This window comes from Polyodon spathula, chromosome 5 (genome assembly GCF_017654505.1).
Source record: "Polyodon spathula isolate WHYD16114869_AA chromosome 5, ASM1765450v1, whole genome shotgun sequence".
NCBI lineage: Eukaryota > Metazoa > Chordata > Actinopteri > Acipenseriformes > Polyodontidae > Polyodon > Polyodon spathula.
Window position 1 is genome coordinate 24,113,964 of NC_054538.1, and position 22,332 is coordinate 24,136,295.

At 34.9% G+C, this 22,332-nt stretch overlaps 1 protein-coding gene across 1 annotated transcript in view; it reads left to right on the top strand.

Annotated features, from left to right (window-relative positions):
- LOC121315264 (KH domain-containing, RNA-binding, signal transduction-associated protein 2-like) overlaps positions 1-22,332 on the top strand; it is a 124,108-nt gene that overhangs the window by 75,174 nt on the left and 26,602 nt on the right. The window contains exon 4 of the mRNA XM_041249306.1: positions 5,513-5,659. Coding sequence (XP_041105240.1) covers positions 5,513-5,659 — 147 coding nt within the window. The remainder of the gene's footprint in view (positions 1-5,512; positions 5,660-22,332) is intronic.

Genomic DNA, 22,332 nt, shown 5'->3' on the forward strand with positions numbered 1-22,332 from the left:
TGGTACCATGAAAAATAGTGCAAAAAAAGAGCTATATTTAACTGTTTTCAGATTTCCTGAAAATACATGGAAGACATTTATGCAGTATAAATTACACAAAGTGTTAATACTGTATGCAAGATGTCTAATTTTATAACTACTTTTCTTTATTAGTACAACTGTAAATCTATGGTAATGATGAATGCAGAAAGAACTGATAATTAATAAGTGCCACCTACAAATTACATACTTCATTTTCTTGATTATTACAAAAAACTTTTTTTTTTTTGTAGATGTGCAATTTAAGAATACTAAATAATTAAATGGAAGTAACATTTGTTGTATTAAATCAGTGTAAATTAGTTTTCAGTAGAAGGATTTAGGCTAAAGACCTTGATAGCAGTTGTTAAACTTGAAATCAGAACTGGAGGCAGTCAACTGAGATATTATCTTTCTATTTATCAAGAATACATTTCTTCCCAATCAGAAGCCTGATTATCTTTTAAATTTTCTGATTGATTGTGTAGAACACTTGTGCCTGCTATCTGTCTTTACAAAATCAATACAGCTGTATAGCTTGAGCATAATCTTGGCATGGTTATGCATGTCTCAAGTAATTTGTGGTTTCTCAATAACACTAGTGATAAATCTGTACTATATTATTGTGAGTTTGTAACCTCAAATTATGGCAAATTTTAGAGAATAACAAAAACAGTTGTACTCTTGGGGAATATACAGAACCACCTTTCACATAATACAATGCACCATGATCCCATATGGAAATGTTGCCCCTAATTAAATATCAGACATGGCTTCTCTAATTTCCCTTTAGAGCAAATTCAGACACAAGAAGGCATACTAATGGCTTGGGCTGATTTGAGAAAAGGTAAAGACGTTAAAAATCCAGAATCACAATTTAATATCCATATACTCTTTTTCAATTGTAAACAGTTTTACCTCCTGAAAAAGTGTCTGTTCTGTGTTTTGTTGGACCTGTGTCCTGCTGGGTTACCTGAGCAAACTCTTTGTGTATTTTCGATTTAGTTCCCAGAAAAATTATAGCCGTCAAAGTGCAACTTAAAATTAACAATTACTTGTTTTCAAAAGACTGCAGGAATCACGATTTACCTGGTTGCCACAATAGAAGTAACATGTCGTTCAAATAATTCGTTTTTTTCTAAAACTAGTAATGATATAAGTTCTAAAATTAAGGTTTGTTAAAAATATTTGCAAATTATTTATTGAAACACATTTTCAAGGCCTGTGGTCCTGACCACAGTCAAGAATAAAAGGATAAATTTAGATAAAGGCTACTGTACACTTAACTCACACACTCAATAATAGGAAAGTCTGCAAAATGTGTTGTCCTTATGTTTTAATAGGTCATTTTAAGAAATAAATTGAGGAAAATAAATAAATAAATCTATTATAAATATTTTTATGAAATATATGTCCAAATATTACTGTGTGTGAACATCGGATCTCAGGTGACACAGTGTTGATAATAACTGAAGTTCCTCAAGGACAAATAAATTGTGTTGAGCAATGAAAGTTGTATATTTTATAACGGTAGAGCTCGATTTTGTTTCAGTATATTTTTGTAAATATGTTATTAACGTCTTTATTTTCCTCACTTTATTGCTTAAGGACAACCCATTTAGCATTTTGTGTTTTTCAGTGCCTTGGTGTAGCTATGCTTGGAAATTTGGGTGGGTCCCAACTGGACAGGAATTCACATAGGCGCAGATTTGGCCGGAAGTATTAGGCTTCTGTTTAGTTACAGGACACGAGATGACAAATGAACATTGGTTCTGACCTCGGCTCACAACCACACAACCAATGTACTGCATACAATTATCATTGCAGTATGCATTTTGCTGAGGTTTTAAAGTGGTGTCAAAAACAGGCGATTGAATTAATTCATCCCAGATGACACTACAGCACGTGGCACTGACAGTATCCAAGCAACCTGAGCAGCGTCTGTAAAAGTTAGCTGGGGGAACTCTTGAGTGACCACTGTAAAGAAATATGTACCTTTTAATTATTTTTTAAAAGTGAGGACTGTAGTTTTCTGTACACTGTTTATTGTATAGCTACAGATACTATGGAATAACCGATATTTCATGTTTCATTCTATTTCTTTCATCTTGTCGATGGGTTTTCAAGGAGGCTGCAATACAAGCTAATTCGATATTTAATTTAGCTGTTTTCAGAAATTTTTAAAAAATACTGTTTGTTAAGAATAAACTTTTTCTCCTCTCTTAAAAAGGTTTCAGGAACTGCAATCTTGGTATAAGAAAAATGGTCATATTGGGAGAGATAAAGAATCATCTCTTAGAAGTAAACCTCAGACTCGAACCAATAAAGTATTAATTTATAGATTACACTGAAAGCTGAAATACTAAAAGAAACAAAAATGAAATGACAAACACTAGATTAGACTAGATTTCAAAGTCTTCAGTTTTGTACATGGTAACCAACTGGAACTAACACTATGATTTCAAATTTGTGCAGAACTACAAATTGTTCCTTTGTTATTTTCAGGAGGTGATAATTGATTGAAATGAATCCAGCTTGTGTAACTTTATTACTCTTCAAGTAGGCTACACATAATTCTATATTAAATAGATGACTGTTGGCTGTTTCGTTTATTTAAACAAAATCACTGAGTTAAGGTGGATTTGCGTTTCTTGTACCTAAACGTAATCAACATGTTGGACACTGCTGGGAGAACCTACAAATTGTGTATTTTGTGCCATATAGATTTTTTATCAAACGTCCAACATTACAAAAGGGAAAAAAATATAAAATTTAGGTTGATGCAGTGCCCTAATGCACACTGTACAAATGGTACTTTAATGTAATTGTTGTTTGTGGTTTAGGTGCTATAGTGTTAAAAAATAAAGGAATATGAAGATACTCAGAGATACAGTAATTGTTCATTTGTCTGAGACTGCTACATGGATGGAGTAAGACATATCGGAAGCATATAAACACTGGTAATCCCCATTTCCTAAAACATGTTTTGTAAAGGAGATTTCTTCCAAAACATGTAAATATATGTCGAAAGACTTACAGAAGCATTTCCAATATGTATTGGTAGCCCTGAGTTGTTTAGTTTTGGACTGAATAGCTACACTTTGGGTTATTTTCTTTTGTATTATTTTATGTTAAAATACAAATTTTTAACTTATCTACTTTGTTTATATGGCTGATTTCAATCTAGTTTTATTCAGTTTATGTAAATCAATCACGTAACTAATTACACAGTTACACAGTTATTTCCAAAACTTGGTACATTACTCACTATATGAATTATATTAAGTATTTTTAATTTCAATAGGTACCTTTTCACATATGAAACCTCTCTTCCGCTATGTCATCCTTGCAAACTTTTTTTCTTCCCACTGTGATTTATCAAGAAACATTGCTAGTCTCTGCCTGACTGGTTTTTGTGATAGCTATTTCTTTCTACACCTCAAATGATACGTTACTTTTGATATACACTTTAAGCTTTATGATTAGCCTTGCAATATCTATCAGAAAGCCGTGTCTTTGAAATTATTATCTTTGACCTTTGCCGTTATATTGATTGCTGTCATTTTACTATTGATCCAATATAAGTCTTGTTTGTGAGAGGTTGGAAAGTATGTGGTCGAGCTATGAATCAGTCTTTCAAAGTGAATCAATCTTTATTTAACCCAACACCAAAACCACATACACTATGTACACGTGTAGGGCTTACACCCTGCCACAACACATAATGATCCAAGTAGCCTGCTTTAGTCTACCAGAGTCTTATGTCAAAAAGAGTACTAATGTAGAATAAAAAGTATTACTGTAGACAAAACATAACTAATCCTTCAAATAAGCCTGAAAAACAGTACTAATTATGAAACAAAAGCACATGTTGCTATTGACTGAAATGAAAGGAAATGTGAAGCTTTCAAACATGATAAAGAACAAATGTCACTCAGTTAAGCTGCCTTGCTTTCAGCAAGCTCCTAGATGATCCTTTCACTTTCTTTCAAGGAGGTTTTTTTTCAATTGTGTCAACATGGGAAGCTCTCTCTGTACTTCACTGATTTTTGTATTAGCATCTCAAGTTTACAAGAACCTGCTACCTATTAAAACATTGTATTTAATAGAGCAGCATTTGGGAGATTCCAGCAATAGCTGATTTTGTATAAGGTCAGTCTTGTACAAGGTCAGTAATAAATGTAATGTCCCTTCTCTCATCTTTTTATTTGAACTTCATTAATCTCTGCAATGAATTGAAAGACATCTTCAAACACTACTTAGCAGAATAAAATTACTCCCTCGTGCTCCCATTGTTAAATCCATGATAAAAGTAGGGTTTACTATGAAAAATAAAGGCAAATCATGCTCTACACCGTTCACTGCAATACTGTATATAAAATGATGGATAAGTAAATAATTGACAACAAAACAAGGTTGACATTTGGTTCTACAGAAAACAGTAACAGTACTGTATTCCATTATTATATATATATATATATAATATATATATATATTATATATATATATATATATATATATGCAGTTAAGAAATTATATTGCATTTCAAGTCACTATCGTTTTGGATAAATATATTCTGTAAAACTGTTTAATCATTTTTAAAGCTGTCGAAGTGTTTATATATGAATCTTTGCTTAACAGATTTTATCATTATTGTAATCAATCGATTGAGAATGTAAGGTTTAATGGCTTGATTGCAATTTAATGCATTTAGTAAAAAATAAATAAAGAATAGCTATTCAAATGAAATTACGTGATTACAGAAATTGATGTAAAAAGAGCTTCCTGAATTTGCTGATTGCACTTGGTGGAGACATACTGGAGCAAACACTTCTGGTACTTGGACAAATAGTTAAGGATCAGTAAACACTACTCACTAATCACATGGTTCCTGTATCTGTGTATTACTATTACAAGGGAAAACATCTACTTTTCATATACAGTACAGGGTACCACCTTGAAGGAGTGTAAACTCTCACTGTTGGAATACTCAATACTAGGAGTGGCTGGAGCAAGACGATGCTCAAAGTGGGTGCAAATATTGGCTTTCTGTAGAAGAGTCAGCAATGAGTTTGGGTAATTAGGCAGTTAGGAAAGTGATTATGAGAAGGAAGTGGGATGATACTACTTCAAAAGGAACCCATGATGATAGGCAAGATGTTTGCAAATCCATTTGGAATTGCAATTAACCATTAAGGCGATTGAACGTAGAAAAATAGATCTTGCTATCCAGCCCTATACAAGTCGGGGGTTTGAAACAATATACTTTATGGGAATGCAAGAAATGTATTGATTTGATGTAATGGTAATTTTAAAAAATTGATGTACAACAGGAAGAGAAAAAAAAAAAAAAAAAAAAAAACACTTCCCACCAAACCCAATGGGCATTCTGATTAGAAAGCTTCTTTTATCCAATTAATTACAACACTGTGTGTATGACTATGTTTTGCTAATTTCAACCAATTATTATATTCTAAAATATTCTTGTTCACAGGAGGAAGCGCTTAGAAAAAGTGGAGAAGCAAAGTATGCTCACTTGAGCAATGATCTGCATGTGTTAATTGAAGTATTCGCTCCACCTGGAGAAGCCTATTCTCGAATGAGTCATGTCTTGGAGGAGATTAAAAAATTCCTAGTTCCAGTAAGTGACTCTATTTCTTCCACTATAATTCCTAAGATAAATACAGCCCTGTGGCAGCTAATAAGGACAAAAACTAAATGAATATTAAACTGTTTCTCATATGTGTCATTTCTGTTATAACGTAAATAATCAAAGAAAGTGAATCATTTGGGAAGGTGCATCTTTTAATGTGGTGCTTTGGGTACTATTTTCTACAGTTTGTATGTTATTATAAGTTTAATTCTAGATCTCCTATTTGTATAGGTACACATTATAGTTAATGAAATATATATATATATATATATAATATATATTATATATATATATATATATATAGATATAGGGTTGAATATAAGTTTACATACTCCAATGGAAATTTATAATTTCTAAAAATTTCTCAAACAACGAATTCTGTATAAAAGTTTTGCTTTTTTGGATGAGGAATAAAAGTTACAAGAAATAGATGTATACAATTATTTATTTCTGCAATTTTTTTTTTTTTTTTTTTTTTGCAAAACTCCAAAAATGCTAATTCAAAATTACATGAACAGTAACTGTGTCTCTGCACCTGCAGAGTAGTAATACAACAAATGTTGTAGCTAATTTATTTTTTAATTAACAATTGTGGGAACGTTTCCAGTGTAATAGGTGTTTAGGCCTAAAGCAATTAATTAATATTAGCACAGCTTTAGTGTGGATTGCCAACCATGTGAATGTTAATGGGGCCTCTCCACAAGCTCATTTGTCCCTTGGGTAGCTGTGCTATATGGAGGTTTTCCTATGTTTATTCTTGCATCTCCTCTAACCTCCTGTAGGTATTCCTTAAACCCACCATCTCAGTCTAGGACAGAATGAGATATTTTGGAAAGTGGCTTGCAATGTCAGAAGTATCAAGTTGGTAGTATTTTCCAGTAGGAAAGTAATATTACATTTTCCACTTAGCTCTCATTGGTAAATAGCAAAGAAATGAAATGGAGAAGTTAAAATGTATCCATAATGTCTGGATGTGACAGAGCAGCACTTTTCAATGTGCCTGAGGCCCATGCAGCAGTTTAACTACTGTATCATGTGTATTGCAAGTAGAGCAATCCTCCAACAAGTGCTACAGACTCTTGTGTCTGATTGTTCTGATTCTGATTTTCAGCAGTGGATTTTCTCTTGTTATACACCTTTGTCAGCAAATAGCTATACACTTATCTGTTTGGAAACATAATTTAATCAATCTAAACAAATGCTTTAATAAGGGGAAAAATGCATGAAGAACATTGGTTTATTAAAAAAAAATAAATAAATAAATAACATGGCAAAACCAAAGTATTCTTATGGACGTGACAGCATCAATGCAAATGGAACAGTTTATCAAGCAGCCCGGCAAAATACTATAGAAATAAGATGTACTATAATTGTAAAAAAATAGGTATTTATGCAACATAAAACATGTTGAAATCTTTACTGATTTAAATATTTAAATGCTGCTAATCTGTATACTGAAATGACATATTTTTTTGCATATTTTTGTATTTGTTAAAAAAATTAATAAAAAAAAAAAAACATAGAGATCTTATTGTGTCTTGCTTTGCGATTATGCACATAACAATTTGAACTATGATTTCTTTGGCTAAATATCATAATATATTAAAATGTATGGTGTATAATTGTTATAAAACACATCTAGATTTTGTCTGTCAACTGATAATTTCTCCTGGGAGTAATCAGATAATCCAACCCTGAAGGAAATGTCCTATAGTATCCTGTAGTAGTACTATAGGACTCTTTATAAGACTAAAAGGGTTTTAAAGGTTTTAAATCTTATAGGATTCTTTTAAAAAAAATTATTCTCCTATAGTACAGTACTCAAAAGGGTCTCCCTATAGTATTTCAATAGGCTCAAAAAGTTTCCTCCTATATTATTCAAAATGATCTACCTTTAGAATAATAATATGACTCTGTTTAGGACTGAAAATGTAAAAATGACCTTTACAGTATATAGTAGGTTTATAGGATTGAATAAAGTTAAATATTTAACTTTTTGTTTAATAAACATATTTATTTAATTACCAGATACTGAAAATAGCACATTAGTAGGAACAAAATAATATATAATAAATTAAAGCAAAACTGTTTTTGTTTTATTTTAATCTATTTTTTAAATAATTCTGATATAGCTGAGGTGTGCAAACTTTTTAAACCGAAATAAAAGCACATAATAGTAAATAGCACATAATAATAAATGTTGCCTGCAGATATTTAAGTAAGCCTTAATATTTAAAAAGACAAAGCAGCAGTCATAATGAGTACGGAAATAATGTATTGTCCTATCACATTTTAATTAGATATAATTATTATATATAATCCTACCACATTTAAATAGATATAATTATTATATATACATATGCACATTTTTTTAAAAATACTAATAAATCCCACACTTAAAAGATCAGGCTAGTAATGTCTTAACATAAACAGCTTTATTTTACAGAATAGCCAATACCTTTTTGTGCACATCACTTTAGGTATATCTAATGTCTTTCTACTTCATTTGGCATTAAACCATATTATTTATTAATCTTATCAACTACAAGCAGATGGCAAATTACATATAGAATACAACAGATGTACAAACTCATTTAACCATGTACATTTTTTTGACAATAATAATAACACTATGTAACACAATTTTTGTTCCTGGGTAGTAAGTGTTATTTCCTAATTGCTTATGCTCCAAAAGTATAGAAAATGGCTATTATTCCCCACAAACTTTGCTTTTGTGACCAGGACATTGATATTTCAAAATATCACTATTTCCAATGGGAAAACGGGCAAGTGTGTGTCTTTTCGTTCACATAAAGTCATAAAAATGAACATGTATTTATACTAAAGTAATACAAAAATGACTACAAAAGATTTAGAAGTGAGTAGTTTTAAGAGATTTACGATTATACTGTATTTAAAAATCTTTTGTAAATCTTTTGTAGTCATTTTTGTATTACTTTAGTATAAATACATGTTAATTTTGCCATTTTCTATACTTTTGAGGCATAAGCAATTAGGAAATAACACTTACTACCCAGGAAAAAAAAAAAAAAAAAAAAATGTGTTACACGGTGTAATACCCTGTTTATACATGTGTAACAGGGTGGAGGCCGGGCATGAACTGGCGGCCCTACGCATACCAAGTGAGCATCTAAACCACCATACAAAAGAGCCGAGCTCCTCTGCATATATGGTTTTAGAGCTCTTAACCTCATCTCTTCTCGACAGGGGACATAATCGGTAATGGCAGTATACCACACAACACTGCACAGTACACATGTCAAAATAGAAAGAGTTGTACCACGGCCTTATCGCTAGGCTGTGAATTTTTGAGTTGCAGTCACTTGTGTTTGTTTTTTAAATTGTCCTGCAAGCTGCCTTCCTTCTTTATTTGCACAGTTTTTAATTTCCATTTGGTGTTCAAGCTGTGAGAAATAGCTGTCTGTGATATGTAAAACATCAGGAGACACAGGTATTAACTATGTATTGCTCACACTGATAAACATGTCTGCATATCCATGCTATAAGGCTTAATAATACTTCATGCTTATCTAAATTTAACCAGAACTGTTTTTAACCAATGTCTACATGTATTTAAGTAAATAGATTAAAATGATAGTGTAGTGGTTTTTGTTGTTGCTGTTTATCTTTTGTACAATGTTATGATGTTTACAATTTTCTAAGTGGTTCTCAGTTCTGCTGCACTTATTGATTCCAATAGGTCATGTAGTGCTGCCAACAGAGTTGAAAGGTCATAGCAAGCATCATGTGAACTTTAATCAGAAAATTAAAGACTGGACAGTCACTTAGCAGTCCAGAGCAGTAATTTAGCTCAAAGCTACTTAAAGAAAACTATAGGAGAAAAATGATAAGTGATAAGACTTAATGTTGAAGCAAAGAACTCAGAATGACTGCCAACCTCATAACACGATTAGGAAAAAGTAAAACAAAAAACATTAAAATTGCATTTGAATCTATTTACTCTTTAATAATTTAGTAATTGTAATTTAGTATGAAAATTGTTTTGTACATTCTGATGGAAACATGGTTAACATTAATTAATTTGTGAAGAATCATTGGTGGAAGACGTATATTATCGCACAATGCAGCTTTAGCTATGTCACCGGTTGAAACTAATTTTAAAATATGAAACACCTAATCCCTTTCAACTTAATTTGGCATGAATTTCCCATAACTCTTATCAACAATTGACATCCTAACAGATTTCCTTTTCAAATGGTCCAAAAACACAGCCTCTGTTTTCTATTCTTGTGAATTTCAATGAGAAAGTTTGAGGATATGTTAAACTCTCTACTGTATATAAAATCTGCAATTTTTTTCCAGTTTCTTCACAGTCAATATAGTTATCTCTCTCCCATGAACAGAGCATGGCCCATCTCTTCACTTTACTAGGAGAGGAGAGGTTTGTTCAACTACATGACTATTTTGCAATTCAGCTGTAAAGTTAGACCTTTTCTACATGGTTATAGTTTTTAGTGTGATACAAAACATGATTGTAAATATATATCTGTCATGCACAAGTACTTCTTTTTTAAATCGATGTCAAGCCTTTCCTCTGCAGTTTTTTCAATAACTTGAAGCTCTCTACAAAGAGAAAGGTCAAGAGTAGTGACATCATCAATGTATTTTCTTGTCCGAGAAATTCTTGTCGATCCAAGAAGTTTGTGTAACAAAATATGTGCAGGTTCACTGGCATTTTATATGCTTGTAGCTTTGCTGTTTACCTTTTTTTAATCACAATATACATTTCACATACTTGTTTTGATACACTTTGTGTACCCTGGAAAAGGCTTTTTATTACCCTGTTGTACACTTCATAAGGGCAAGCAGAGGTGCTACCCAATCACTAACACCTCTAGGTAAATGCAGAAATACAGTGCCTATAGAAAGTTTACACCCCCTAGAACTTTTTTCACATTTTGTTGTGTCAGTGCCTCTGAGTTTCATGCATTTAATGAGAATTTTTTTTCCCACATAGCTGCACACCATACTCCACACTGTTAAGGGGAAAAAAGTTTTTATTGAGAAAAAAATTATATATTAAAAATACAAAACTGAAAGATCATAATTCGATAAGACCCGTCGTCACCCCCCTGAGTTAATACTTGGTGGAAGCACTTTTGGCAGCAATTACAGCTGTGAGTCTGTTGGGATAGGTCTCTACCAACTTTGCACACCTAGATTTGGCAATATTTGACCATTCATCTTTACAAAACTGTTCAAGCTCTGTCAAGTTCCTTGGGGAGCGTTGATGGACAACAATCTTCAAGCCATGCCACAAATTTTCGATTGGATTTAGTTCGGGGCTCTGACTGGGCCACTCAAGGATATTTATGTTTTTGTTCCTTAGCCACTCCAGAGTAGCTTTGGCTATGTGCTTTGGGTCATTGTCATGCTGAAAGGTGAACTTCCGTCTCAGCTTCAGCTTTCTTACAGAGGGCAGCAGGTTTTCCTCAAGGACTTCTCTGTACTTTGCTACATTAATTTTCCCTTCTATCCTGACAAGTGCCCCAGTCCCTGCCGATGAGAAACATCCCCATAACATGATGCTGCCACCACCATGCTTCACAGTAGGGATGGTGTTCTTTGGGTGATGCGCTGTGTTGGGTTTACACCAAACAACACTTTGATTTATGCCAAATTTTAGTTTCGTCGGACCACAAATCTTTTTGCCACATGACTACAGAATCTCCTGAGGTTTTTTTTTTTTTTTTTTTTTTTTTTGCATATTTCAAACAGAGATTCAAGGTGGGCTTTCTTGAGTAATGGCTTCCTTCTTGCCACCCTACCATACAGGCCAGATTTGTGGATTGCTTGGGATATTGTTGTCACATGCACACTTTGACCATTCTTGGCCATAAAAACCTCTAGCTCTTACAAATTTGCTACTGGCCTCTTGGTAGCCTCTCTGATCAGTCTCCTTCTTGCACGGTCATCCAGTTTGGAGGGACAGCCTGATCTAGGCAAAGTCTTGGTGGTGCCATACAACTTCCACTTCTGAATAATCGTCTTGACCGTGATCCAAGGGATATTTGATATTTTTTTATACCAATTCTCTGATCTATGCCTTTCAACAACTTTGTCCCGAAGTTCTTTTGAAAGCACCTTGGTGCTCATGGTTGAGTTTCTTTGAAGTGCATTACCCAGCTGAGGGAACTGCTGAATTTATCCTGAAATCATGTGAATCACTACAATTTAACACAGATGGAGACCACTTAACTTGGTATGTGATTTTGAAGGCTATTGTTTACACCTGAGCTAATTTAGAATTGTTATTACAAGGAGGGGGAGTGGACACTTATCCAACCAAGCTATTTCAGTTTTTATTTTTAATTAATTTTCTACAAATTTCTAGAACATTTTTTTCACTTGGAAGTTGTGGGGTAAGATGTGTAGATAAATGAAAAAAAATCTATTTTAATGCGTTTTAATTCTAGGCTATAAAGCAACAAAATGTGAACATTTTGAAAGGGGGTGTAGACTTTCTATAGGCACTTTAGATTTACATTAAAGGTCAAATAACTTTTACCATAGAAATTCTCAGTTTACAAACCCCTTAAGAACCACACTTACTTTTTTAAGTTTCTCTAGTAATTGAGTCTTTCATAATTGAGACTATACACTGAATAGACCAAGTAAAACCAATGTTGATTATATCTCAAAGGTAAAATCTCAGTTAAGCAAGGTAGTGAATAAAATAAGAGAAATGAGTGCCACTCACTGGCTTTCCAATACTTCCAATCATTTAAAGATTGTGGTTTTCTAGTTATTTATTTTGGGGGAGCAATTTGCAAAAGCTTTGTGTCTATCTCATTTATTCTTCTACCTGCATACCAAGGAGAACAAGCATATGTAATGCCTAGCCACAAAGACACAAACATCCTACTACACAAAGAAGAACACAGTGCATGTGCAGCTCAGGCAAAAAAAGACTGTGACATATTGAAAACCGATAAAAACAACAACGAGGAGGAGCCTTTAACACCATTCACTGGATTTCCACTTTCAGAAGTAGCACTTGCGTCTGCTTTGTGCTGCTCATGGGTTCTCATAGGTGGATCTTTTTCTTTAATGGGGTATACTCTAGTGAACCCTCCTCCCTTGGGAACATGCTCACCAGGATGGAGGCAAAAGTCACAACCATACTTGCCATTAAACTGGGTTGCTACTAAGGGCTGGTCTAGCCACTGAATCTACTGAAAAAATTAAAGTATGTATTTTAACAACCCTCTGACCTTCTCCCAGAATTGTTTCTGTTATACTTGTTTCATGCAAATCAGTTAACTCTTTGACAAAACACTCAAGTAGCTGTCCATCCTGGGATATATTATACTTTAACACTACAAGCAATGCCATCTTAGGTCTTGCATGTTTATTTTAAAATAATGCTCCTGAGGCATCGGTGGTCTCTGTATATATGTTATTGTGCTTACGAAATATATTAAATTGCTTATATAAAGTACTCACATTAATGTATGCAAAATAATTTAACAATGGAATGTGTCAAGTGATAGACTGAGCTATAAGCTTAGGTTGGTAGCAAATTGGTTGTAAATTGGTTAAAGCAAACTATATACACTTGTTAGTCCTAAATAAAAGTAAATGAAGTAAGTGTAATGCAGTTGTGCATATAATTGTCATTACTGGTAGTATAAAGTGTGTTATGGGATTGGACGTAAAGCGTACAGTATATACGGTAAGATTATATAACATTGAAAAGATATTAAACTATGTTTCATCTGAATCAGAAACATCTTCATTGTACAGCTGTAAAGTAGTAATAATTTAGTGTGTAATAAAGTAGATTTTACATTTATTTAAATTCAGAATTGTAATTTTTACAATCTTTACTTTTTGGGGAGTTCAAACTACAGTCAGAGGTATACCCTTCCCTCAGATCAGCACATCAAATGAGATCATGTTGTGATCTGAGTTTTTTTCTTTTCTTTGTTGTTTGAAAAGACTAAATTTAGGCATAGCTCCACTCTAGTCGTGCATTGACAAATTGCATTAGGAAGCTGTCATTTATGATGTCTACCATTTCAATTGCGGCTGTCATACTCCCTGCTGGGTTTTCTTGTTTTATGTGGGGGTAGTTGAAATCCCCCATTAGTATGGCTTCTCCTTTGCTGCATGCATTTCTAATGTCATTTTTTAAATTTGAAAGTAAAAATATATGAACGCATGACAACCTTTAGATACAAAAAATCTTCACTAATATACAATTGAGCAAGAACTGTTGAGTATTTATTTTAATTTCATACAATATTAAATGGCAGTGTTTATATCTGATAGTGAAAAATAAATATCAACACATAAAGAAATAAATGTCTGTGTATTGATTTATATATTAATTTATTTCAATATTTGTTAATGTATTTATTTATTTATTTATGTTTTACTTTACTTACCAAATATATAGGATTTCCTTCAGCATAGCTAATTCTCAGAACATTCCTTTTTGACTAGTGGGGACCACAAATAGCGTTACTCTCATCAACTAGTATCGAGAGGATACCAAACTTCCTTGTGCCAATAGGGACCAGAATGAGCGTTACACTGACAGGAAATCAACTTTTTTTCATAGATCAAGATCAGTATCAGAATGATGAAATGACTTGAAAAAAAAAAAATCCAAAATGTACCAAATAACAGCGCCCTGAGAATTGTCATCTGGATGACTTCATCTTACAAAGTAGGGCTGTTTTCTCAATTGTGTAGCACTGACAGGTAACATTAACACAACATGTTTACAAATTGAAGGTTATAGTTTCAAATCCCACGCATGCTACAGCTTTTTTATATTATAAGATATTTTTTGCAGAAATAAATAATTTAATATAACTGATATAGATCTCACAATTAGTGTGTTCCTCAATATATTTCCATGTTGACAAAACAAGTTAATTGTCATTAAACTTAGATGTCCTGTAATATACATATGCTTGGATAAAAGCGCCTGGAGTCTGCAAAAATCTGCAAAAAATGGGAGAAAAGGGACATTTTTACCTTACTTTGGAGACTTATTTCTCTTACTGTATGACAGGTATTGACTTTTTTTCTACATTTCACCTAATAGTGTTGGGAGCTACAAATTAAAAGTGAAATGTTGCTTTTGGCTGATTTACTTTTGCAGCGCCAATATCATGAAAATACGTAAACAGTCCTTGCTGTATAGAGAGTCTCTGGTACTTGGTACGAGGAACTACCATTCCTCTCAATTACTGAAAGAGCAAGTGGTTAATATTGTTAACTTTGATGCTTCCGGAAAAAAAAATACCGTAAGGATAAACATTAAGTGAATTGAGGTGTGATCAATATCTTTGTCATTTTAAGTGTGAATTGCCACCATTATCCCAAATGTCCATAAAACAAGATATGTTTAGAGCAGAAAAGGTTGTGCATCTTGTTTTGCTGTAAAATCCCTGAAGCGGATATAGAAGAAAAAAAGAAAAATATACACGCTATATACATATTAAAAATAGAGAGAATAGAAGAGAGAATAGAAGTGACATTTTGAAGATGAAGATGATGCTCCTAAAATTTTGGTAAAGGTTGTAATCTGATGTGTTCCCATTTCAATATCAGTTTATATGTATTTAGTTTTCATCTAATATTTTAAATTCTTGTATGTGGCAAAGTGGTTTGCAATTCTGAGGTGTAGTGGTGATGCAGTGCTCAGGAGTAATATGCACAAGACAGTTCACAGTAAAACAGTTCTTTATTTGGCTGGGTTGCATGCCAGCAACACTTAAATAATAAGCTTGGGCTCTACACAAGTGTATCGCGCCGTGCCAAACAGTGGTTTCAGTCTTGAAATAATACATCACAATATGAATAACACACACAAACCCAACATGGTCTTAGTGTTAGTGGTGAAATAGAAGTCATGTGCACAGTATGTGTGATGTGTCCGGGTTTGGAAACTGACCCCTTAGCAACAGCTCCTGGATAGTTTAGCTGTCTAACAACGACAAATACAACCGTTACTAGACAGGACAAAACAAACAAAACACTCACTGTTACTAGACAGGTTTTTTCCTTATAGGTGTTTGCATAACCATAATTATAACACAAGGAAGAGATTGCTTGGCCACTTCCCCTGATATACCTTCAGTCCCACCCCCTTTGTTAGTGAATGCAATACATGACTGACACATCGCTTTCCGCATTAAGGCAATGACTTATGGTATTGTGGCTCCGCCCACTCCTTGGATGACCAGCTTCGAACTAACCCTGGAAGGAACTGCCAAACCATCCAGTCTGGGGCACAGTGTTTACTTGTTGCACAGCACCCTCACAGGTCGGGAGGGAGATTGTTGACTAGAATTAATTCTCTCTGTGTCACATTGTTGCAATCTATTTTTTTATATTTTATAGTATTGCCTCTGAATATGGTAGTATCTGCCTTCCTTTTCACTCACATTCCTCAAGGAGAAAGTAACAGGAAGGAAAGCTGCCAATCAGCATCCTCCGTCTGCTTCCTGGTGCGATATTTAAATGCCAATCTGACTCTGCAATATTAACTAATTCTGTTTTCACATAGGGAAGATTATTTCATAAAAATGTACTCTCAATATAGGTGAGATAAGGATAAAAGTCAAAACCAAATCTGTAGAATTTTTTGCTGCCATAATGTGTTTAAGAACTACAGGTCACTTAGATAGTCAACAGTTTTTATTATTATACATTATTCTAACACTATCAAAAAATAAACAGAATAGTATACATTTTAAATGTTAGTCAATTTCCATGGATGATTTATATAGTCCCAAATGTAGCCAATCAACAGTTTTTAAACTGGGGTAGATAATGTGGTTGAATTGGACCTTGACAACAAGGGATTGTGTTTGAAAATGTTTTAACAAAAAATAACCAGGTTCAGATTTTAAAGTCAGTGCAAGAAATATTCAAGTAAACAACAGTACAGTGGTTGCAGAAATCAGAGTGTAATAAAATGCATTAAATAGTTTTCTTTGTTCTGACTATGAGTGACACCCAGCAAACAAGCAAACCTCCTTCCTGCCATTTAAACGATATTGAAATGTATTCAAATGAAGAAAACACCAGGAATTGGGCAGGGATCTGGAATACTAAGCAGATGCAAAAATGAGATGTAAGGATTTTGCCTTGCACTTGGGCAATTGCTGATACTCCAAAAATGTTGCACCTCCTCTTACAAGGTACAGACCATTGTAGACGCGAGTAATTAAGAGCTGATTAAAACCACACGCCTTCAGAGAGTTGTCATTGGCCTCAGGATAGCTGCTGTGTTACACTTCCTGATGCTGTGAGGCTTGGCTCTTTTTGAGGACAGGCAGGAAAACTTTCAGAAGAGAAGGACAAGATGGAAAAGACCCTGCATATTCAAACCCAGGTCACATTGTTTGGTTTGATTTTCGTACTCCACAAATCTTATGTAGCACCTACTACTCTCTGTACTCCTAACTCACCTCACCTCTGAGCTGTAACTGCGGCCGCTAAATAGCCCGATGCACAGGTGTCACTCATTGCAACCCTCATTATCACAGCAGCTCATTTTCTGTGCATATTGAGTAATTTGCATTGCTCTTAAGCTTACATAGGCTGCAAAATAATTGCCTGGCCGCTAGGCAATTTGGATTTTGTAGCCGCAATTGTTTGCACTACGCCTATCCTTACATCAGCGCCAAAATGTACATATCAATGCATATTCTTCAAGACAATTTGTAGTCTATCCAGCCAAAGTATAGGGACTATTTTTCACAGGTGGAAGGATATATTTGATAAAAATGTATTTAAAGTTTAAGATCTATTGGGTTTTGTTTTTGTTTTCTTTTCATAAATTGATATAAAGCAATAACACACTCCAGGGTATGCAGTCGTTAATTGTTTCTTTTAACTGCCTACAGTATTTGACCTACTGTTAACAATATATATTTCTATATCCTCCAATTTACAACTATTATATATTCAATTTACTTAATATTTACAAACCATTCTGTCAGAGGTGGCATACCCTTACACTATGCCTCCTGAGATGCACTGTTTCTGTTCACAAAACAACTATGTAATGCATAGTTTACTACTGGACAAAACATTATATTTCTGCAACACCACAAATACTGTACCATGAATCAAGCAAATTGTATTACTTGAAGTAAAGAAAGAATATCTTAACATTGAATTAACCTTTAGATTTTGGAAAATGAACTGTTTACTTCAGGAATGGGGTGTTCTACCAAGCATGACTACTGTATTTGACAAGTTGAAATGGTTGAGCTGCCACAATGTAGCAGCTGAGCAGTAACAGCATTCTCACACACACACACAATGCTATAAGTGATGGAAATAGTATTTTATTTTAGTGCATTTGGAATTCTAATTTAGAGACCTTGACCTGTAAAAATTTGTAGAAAATTAATTAAAAATAAAAACTGAAATAGCTTGATTAGAAAAGTGCCCACCCCCCTTGTAATAGCAATCCTAAATTAGCTCAGGTGTAACCAAAATCACACCAAGTTAAGGGGCTTCCACCTGTGTTAAATTGTACTGATTCATGTAATTTCAGGATAAGTTCAGCAGTTCCTGTAGGTTCCCTCAGCTGGGTAGACTCAACCATGAGCACCAAGGTGCTTTCAAAAGAACTCCCGGAAAAAGTTGTTGGAAGGCACAGATCAGGGGATGGTTATAATAAAATATTAAAGGCCTTGAATATCCCTTGGAGCATGGTCAAGATGATTATTAAGAAATGGAAGGTGTATGGCACCACCAAGACCCTGCCTAGATCAGGCCATCCCTCCAAACTGGATGACCGAGCAAGAAGGAGAGGCTACCAAGCGGCCAATGGCAACTTTGCAAGAACTACAGGCTTTTATAGCCAAGACAAGTGTGACAACACTATCCCAAGCACTCCACAAATCTGGCCTGTATGGTAGGGTGAGAAGGAAGCCATTATTCAAGAAAGCCCACCTTGAATCCCGTTTGAAGTATGCAGAAAAACACTCAGGAGATTCTGTAGCCTTGTGGCAAAAAGTTTTGTGGTCTGACAAAACTAAAATTGAGCTTTTTGGCCTAAATGCAAATCGTTATGTTTGGCGCGAAACCAACACAGCGCATCACCCAAAGAACACCATCCCTACTGTGAAGCATGGCTGTAGCAGCATCATGTCATGGGGATGTTTCTCATCGGCAGGGACTGGGGCACTTGTCAAGGTAGAAGGAAAAATCAGTGGAGCAAAGTACAGTAAAGTCCTTGAGGAAGACCTGCTCCCCTCTGCAAGAAAGCTGAAACTGGGAAGGAAGCTCACTTTTCAGCATGACAACGATCCAAAGCACATAGCAAAAGCTACACTGGAGTGGTTAAGGAACTAAAAGGTAAATTTCTTTGAGTGGCCCAGTCAGAGCCTCAAACTAAATGCAATCAAATGTGTGGCATGACTTGAAGATTGCTGTCCATCAACGCTCCTCAAGTAACTTGACAGAGCTTGAACAGTTCTGTAACGAAGAATGGTCAAATATTGCCAAATCTAGGTGATTAAAGTTAGTAGAGACCTATCTCAACAGACTCACATCTGTAATTGTTGCCAAAGGTGCTTCCACCAAGTGTTAACTCAGCGGGGTGGAGACTTATCCAATTATGATGTTTCAGTTTTGTATTTTTAATATATAATTTTTCTCAATAAAAACTTTTTTTCCCCTTAACAGTGTGGAGTATGGTCTTTAGATAAGTGAAAAAAAAATCCTAATTTAAATGCATGAAACTCCGAGGCACTGACACAACAAAATGTGAAAAAAGTTCTAGGGGGTGTAGACTTTCTATAGGCACTATATATATATATATGCCTCTCGGCTATCTCCTCCTGGATGCACTCACAGCATCATCTCAAATTCAACCTCTCTAAATCAGGACTCCTTTTCTTCTCCCTCTTCTTCCCCCACCACTGATCAATCTATCACTATTCATCTTGAATCCACCACCCTCTCTCCTTCCTCATCCACCAGGAACCTTGGGGGCACGCTTCTGTTGCTCCTTCCTCAGCAACATGCACAGAATTTGCCCCTTCCTCACCGATTACTCCTCAGCTCCTAGTTCAGGCCCTGGTACGGTCCCGCCTTGATTACTGGAAGTCCCTCCTGGATGGCCTCCCTGCCATCTTTTTTATCTTTTAATTTTTCAAAGTTTCTTTTAGTATCTTTCTTTTTATTTTTTATTTTTATTTTTTTTTTAATTTACCACTGTAACAAGGCAACATACCGTCACTGCCTTCTCGGACACATGTGTGCGTCTACAGGAAACAGCCAAACTCTCTGCCTGACAAACTGCTAGATGAGTTTTGTTTACAGGCAGTGGCAGCTGGGGATTGGTCAGCTGCATATCCCTGACCAGCAGGTAGGCCTGTCCTGGGGGAGCATCTCACTTTAAAAGAGGGCCACTGACACACCCCTGGGCAGATGAGCCTGAGAATGACAAGGTAACAAAGCCTTGCTGCCAGTGAGAACAAGCCACTGACCACCTAGTGTGGACCCAGGGTCATGGCTGCTAAAATAGTTTTTTAGTTTACGGTTTTTAAATTCCCACTCTAGTATAATTAGTGGTGTGTAAGCGGGAGCTCTCTGTACAGCGGAAAAACAATCGTTATAATGGCAACCTTGTAACCTTGTAAATTTTTTCAGTTTTTTTTTTTTCATTTTTGTATTCTCTTTTTGATTTTACACTTCGTCAATGCCCACCTGTGCTCTACCATTGCTCGTGGTGTCACTAGGTTTTATTATTTTTTGTACAAATAAATCTTGGGTGCCTACAAGGTATTTCATCATCACTGACTGTGTCTCTCCTGTTCTGTCAGTGAATACCCATAACCCCCCTCTCACTACCACTATTAAGTGTTTTAAAATGATGGTTGAATGACTGAGGCAATTGCATGGCTTTTAACCCTTTTAAGATATTTTGTAGTTATGCTTTATTCAGTTAGTCTATATCTACATTGAGCTGTCTTCACTCCTGCACCCAGCTCATTGTGATTTTCCACTGATTTGACAATGCTGAACAATTACAGTTTACAGTACACTGTTACCTGACCTGTTTAGAGTCCTGTCCTGCAGTGTTTCCCTTGTGCTTTTGGTAAAAGCAAATAGCCCCCAGGGGTAGTAGCAATTTGTAACATTTAATAGGTTAACTTTAAATCAAATAGGATTTTTGTGTTTGTAATAATATAATATTATATTTCTGAGGCTTTAAAGTGCCTCTGGCCTCCTCACATGAGATTAATGGGGGGTAGGGGGGAAATGCAAGGCCAAGATCTGCCCATGATAAAATATAGATTACACCCATCAATAAATATTAATAAAATAATTTCTAGACTAACTATGTTTTATGGGCTTAGTTAGGCCCAGCAAATATGTAATACAAAGTCCAGATAGCATAGCATCTCAGCCCATTATACATTATCTTTGGAGTATCTGAATTACTAAAATGTGATTATTGCACATGACTGCTTTTTGAATGAAACTAAAATTGGCTTTGCTGTGAGCCCTGTTCATATGAAATTTTCTGTAACATTTTTTTTTTTTTACAAAGTGCGTATTCTGTGCTGCAACTAATTGTTGATTGAAAATCCTATTTCATAAACTGCTTCCTTTGGAGAATAAAGTTTGGCATACGTTTCGATATTAATTGAATTATTTTAGACACTTTCATTTGTAAAGTGTGATTTAAAAAGTATTCTTCGTCTTGCTATAACAGCTATGAAGGTATGTGCCTGCTTTGCTTTGCTACTGATAGTAATTCCATACTGATTCCTTTATCCTTCACTATTTGTTCCAGTAATGGCTTCTTTTTCATTTCTATATCCCACGTCTCTTCATCACACCATTCCTTTCTCATGTTTTGGGAGCTAAATAGAAGCTAAAAAGAGGGTTACATCACATGCATCACATAATTGTAAGCTTCAAATTTTATTGTTGTTGAAAGCTGTTGGATTTTAAGAGATTAAGGGGCTGATGTAAGGATAGGCGTAGTGCAAACAATTGCAGCTGCAAAATCAAGATTGCCTAGCGGCCAGGCAATTATTTTGCATTGCGGCCTGTGTAAGATTAAGAGCAATACAAATTATTCAACACGCACAAATAATGAGCTGCAATCATGACAATGAGGGTCACAGTGAGCGCTGCCTGTGCATTGGGCTATTTAGTGACCACATTTACAGCCCACAGGTGAGTTGAGTTAGGAGTACAGAGAGCAGTAAGTGCTGTATGAGATTTGTGGAGCACAAAATCCAAACCAAAAAAATTTCAGAGAAAGGGCAGCAAAGTCTTCGGAGCACGGAAAAGAGGAGCTGAGAGTTCTTACGGCTGAGGTCACTCAGCGTGAAATTGAGTTATTTGGAAAAGCCTCAAACAACATCAGTTATGCTACTAAAGGGACCATAAGGTGATCTATAGTGGAGAAAGTCAATGCTGTCAGTGTTACCAGGACAGTCAACCAATTGATGAAAAGATGAAATTCAGCTGTTAGGTCTAGGATTACCACCGCATCCCCCGGCATACCAAACAAAGTGACCCTGGGTTTTTCAGAAAGTGTCCACAGCAGCCCCCCTGAGGTCAATAACAGGTCTCTGAAGGTGTTTGGTTTTATACAGCTCTTAATTACTCACTTCTAC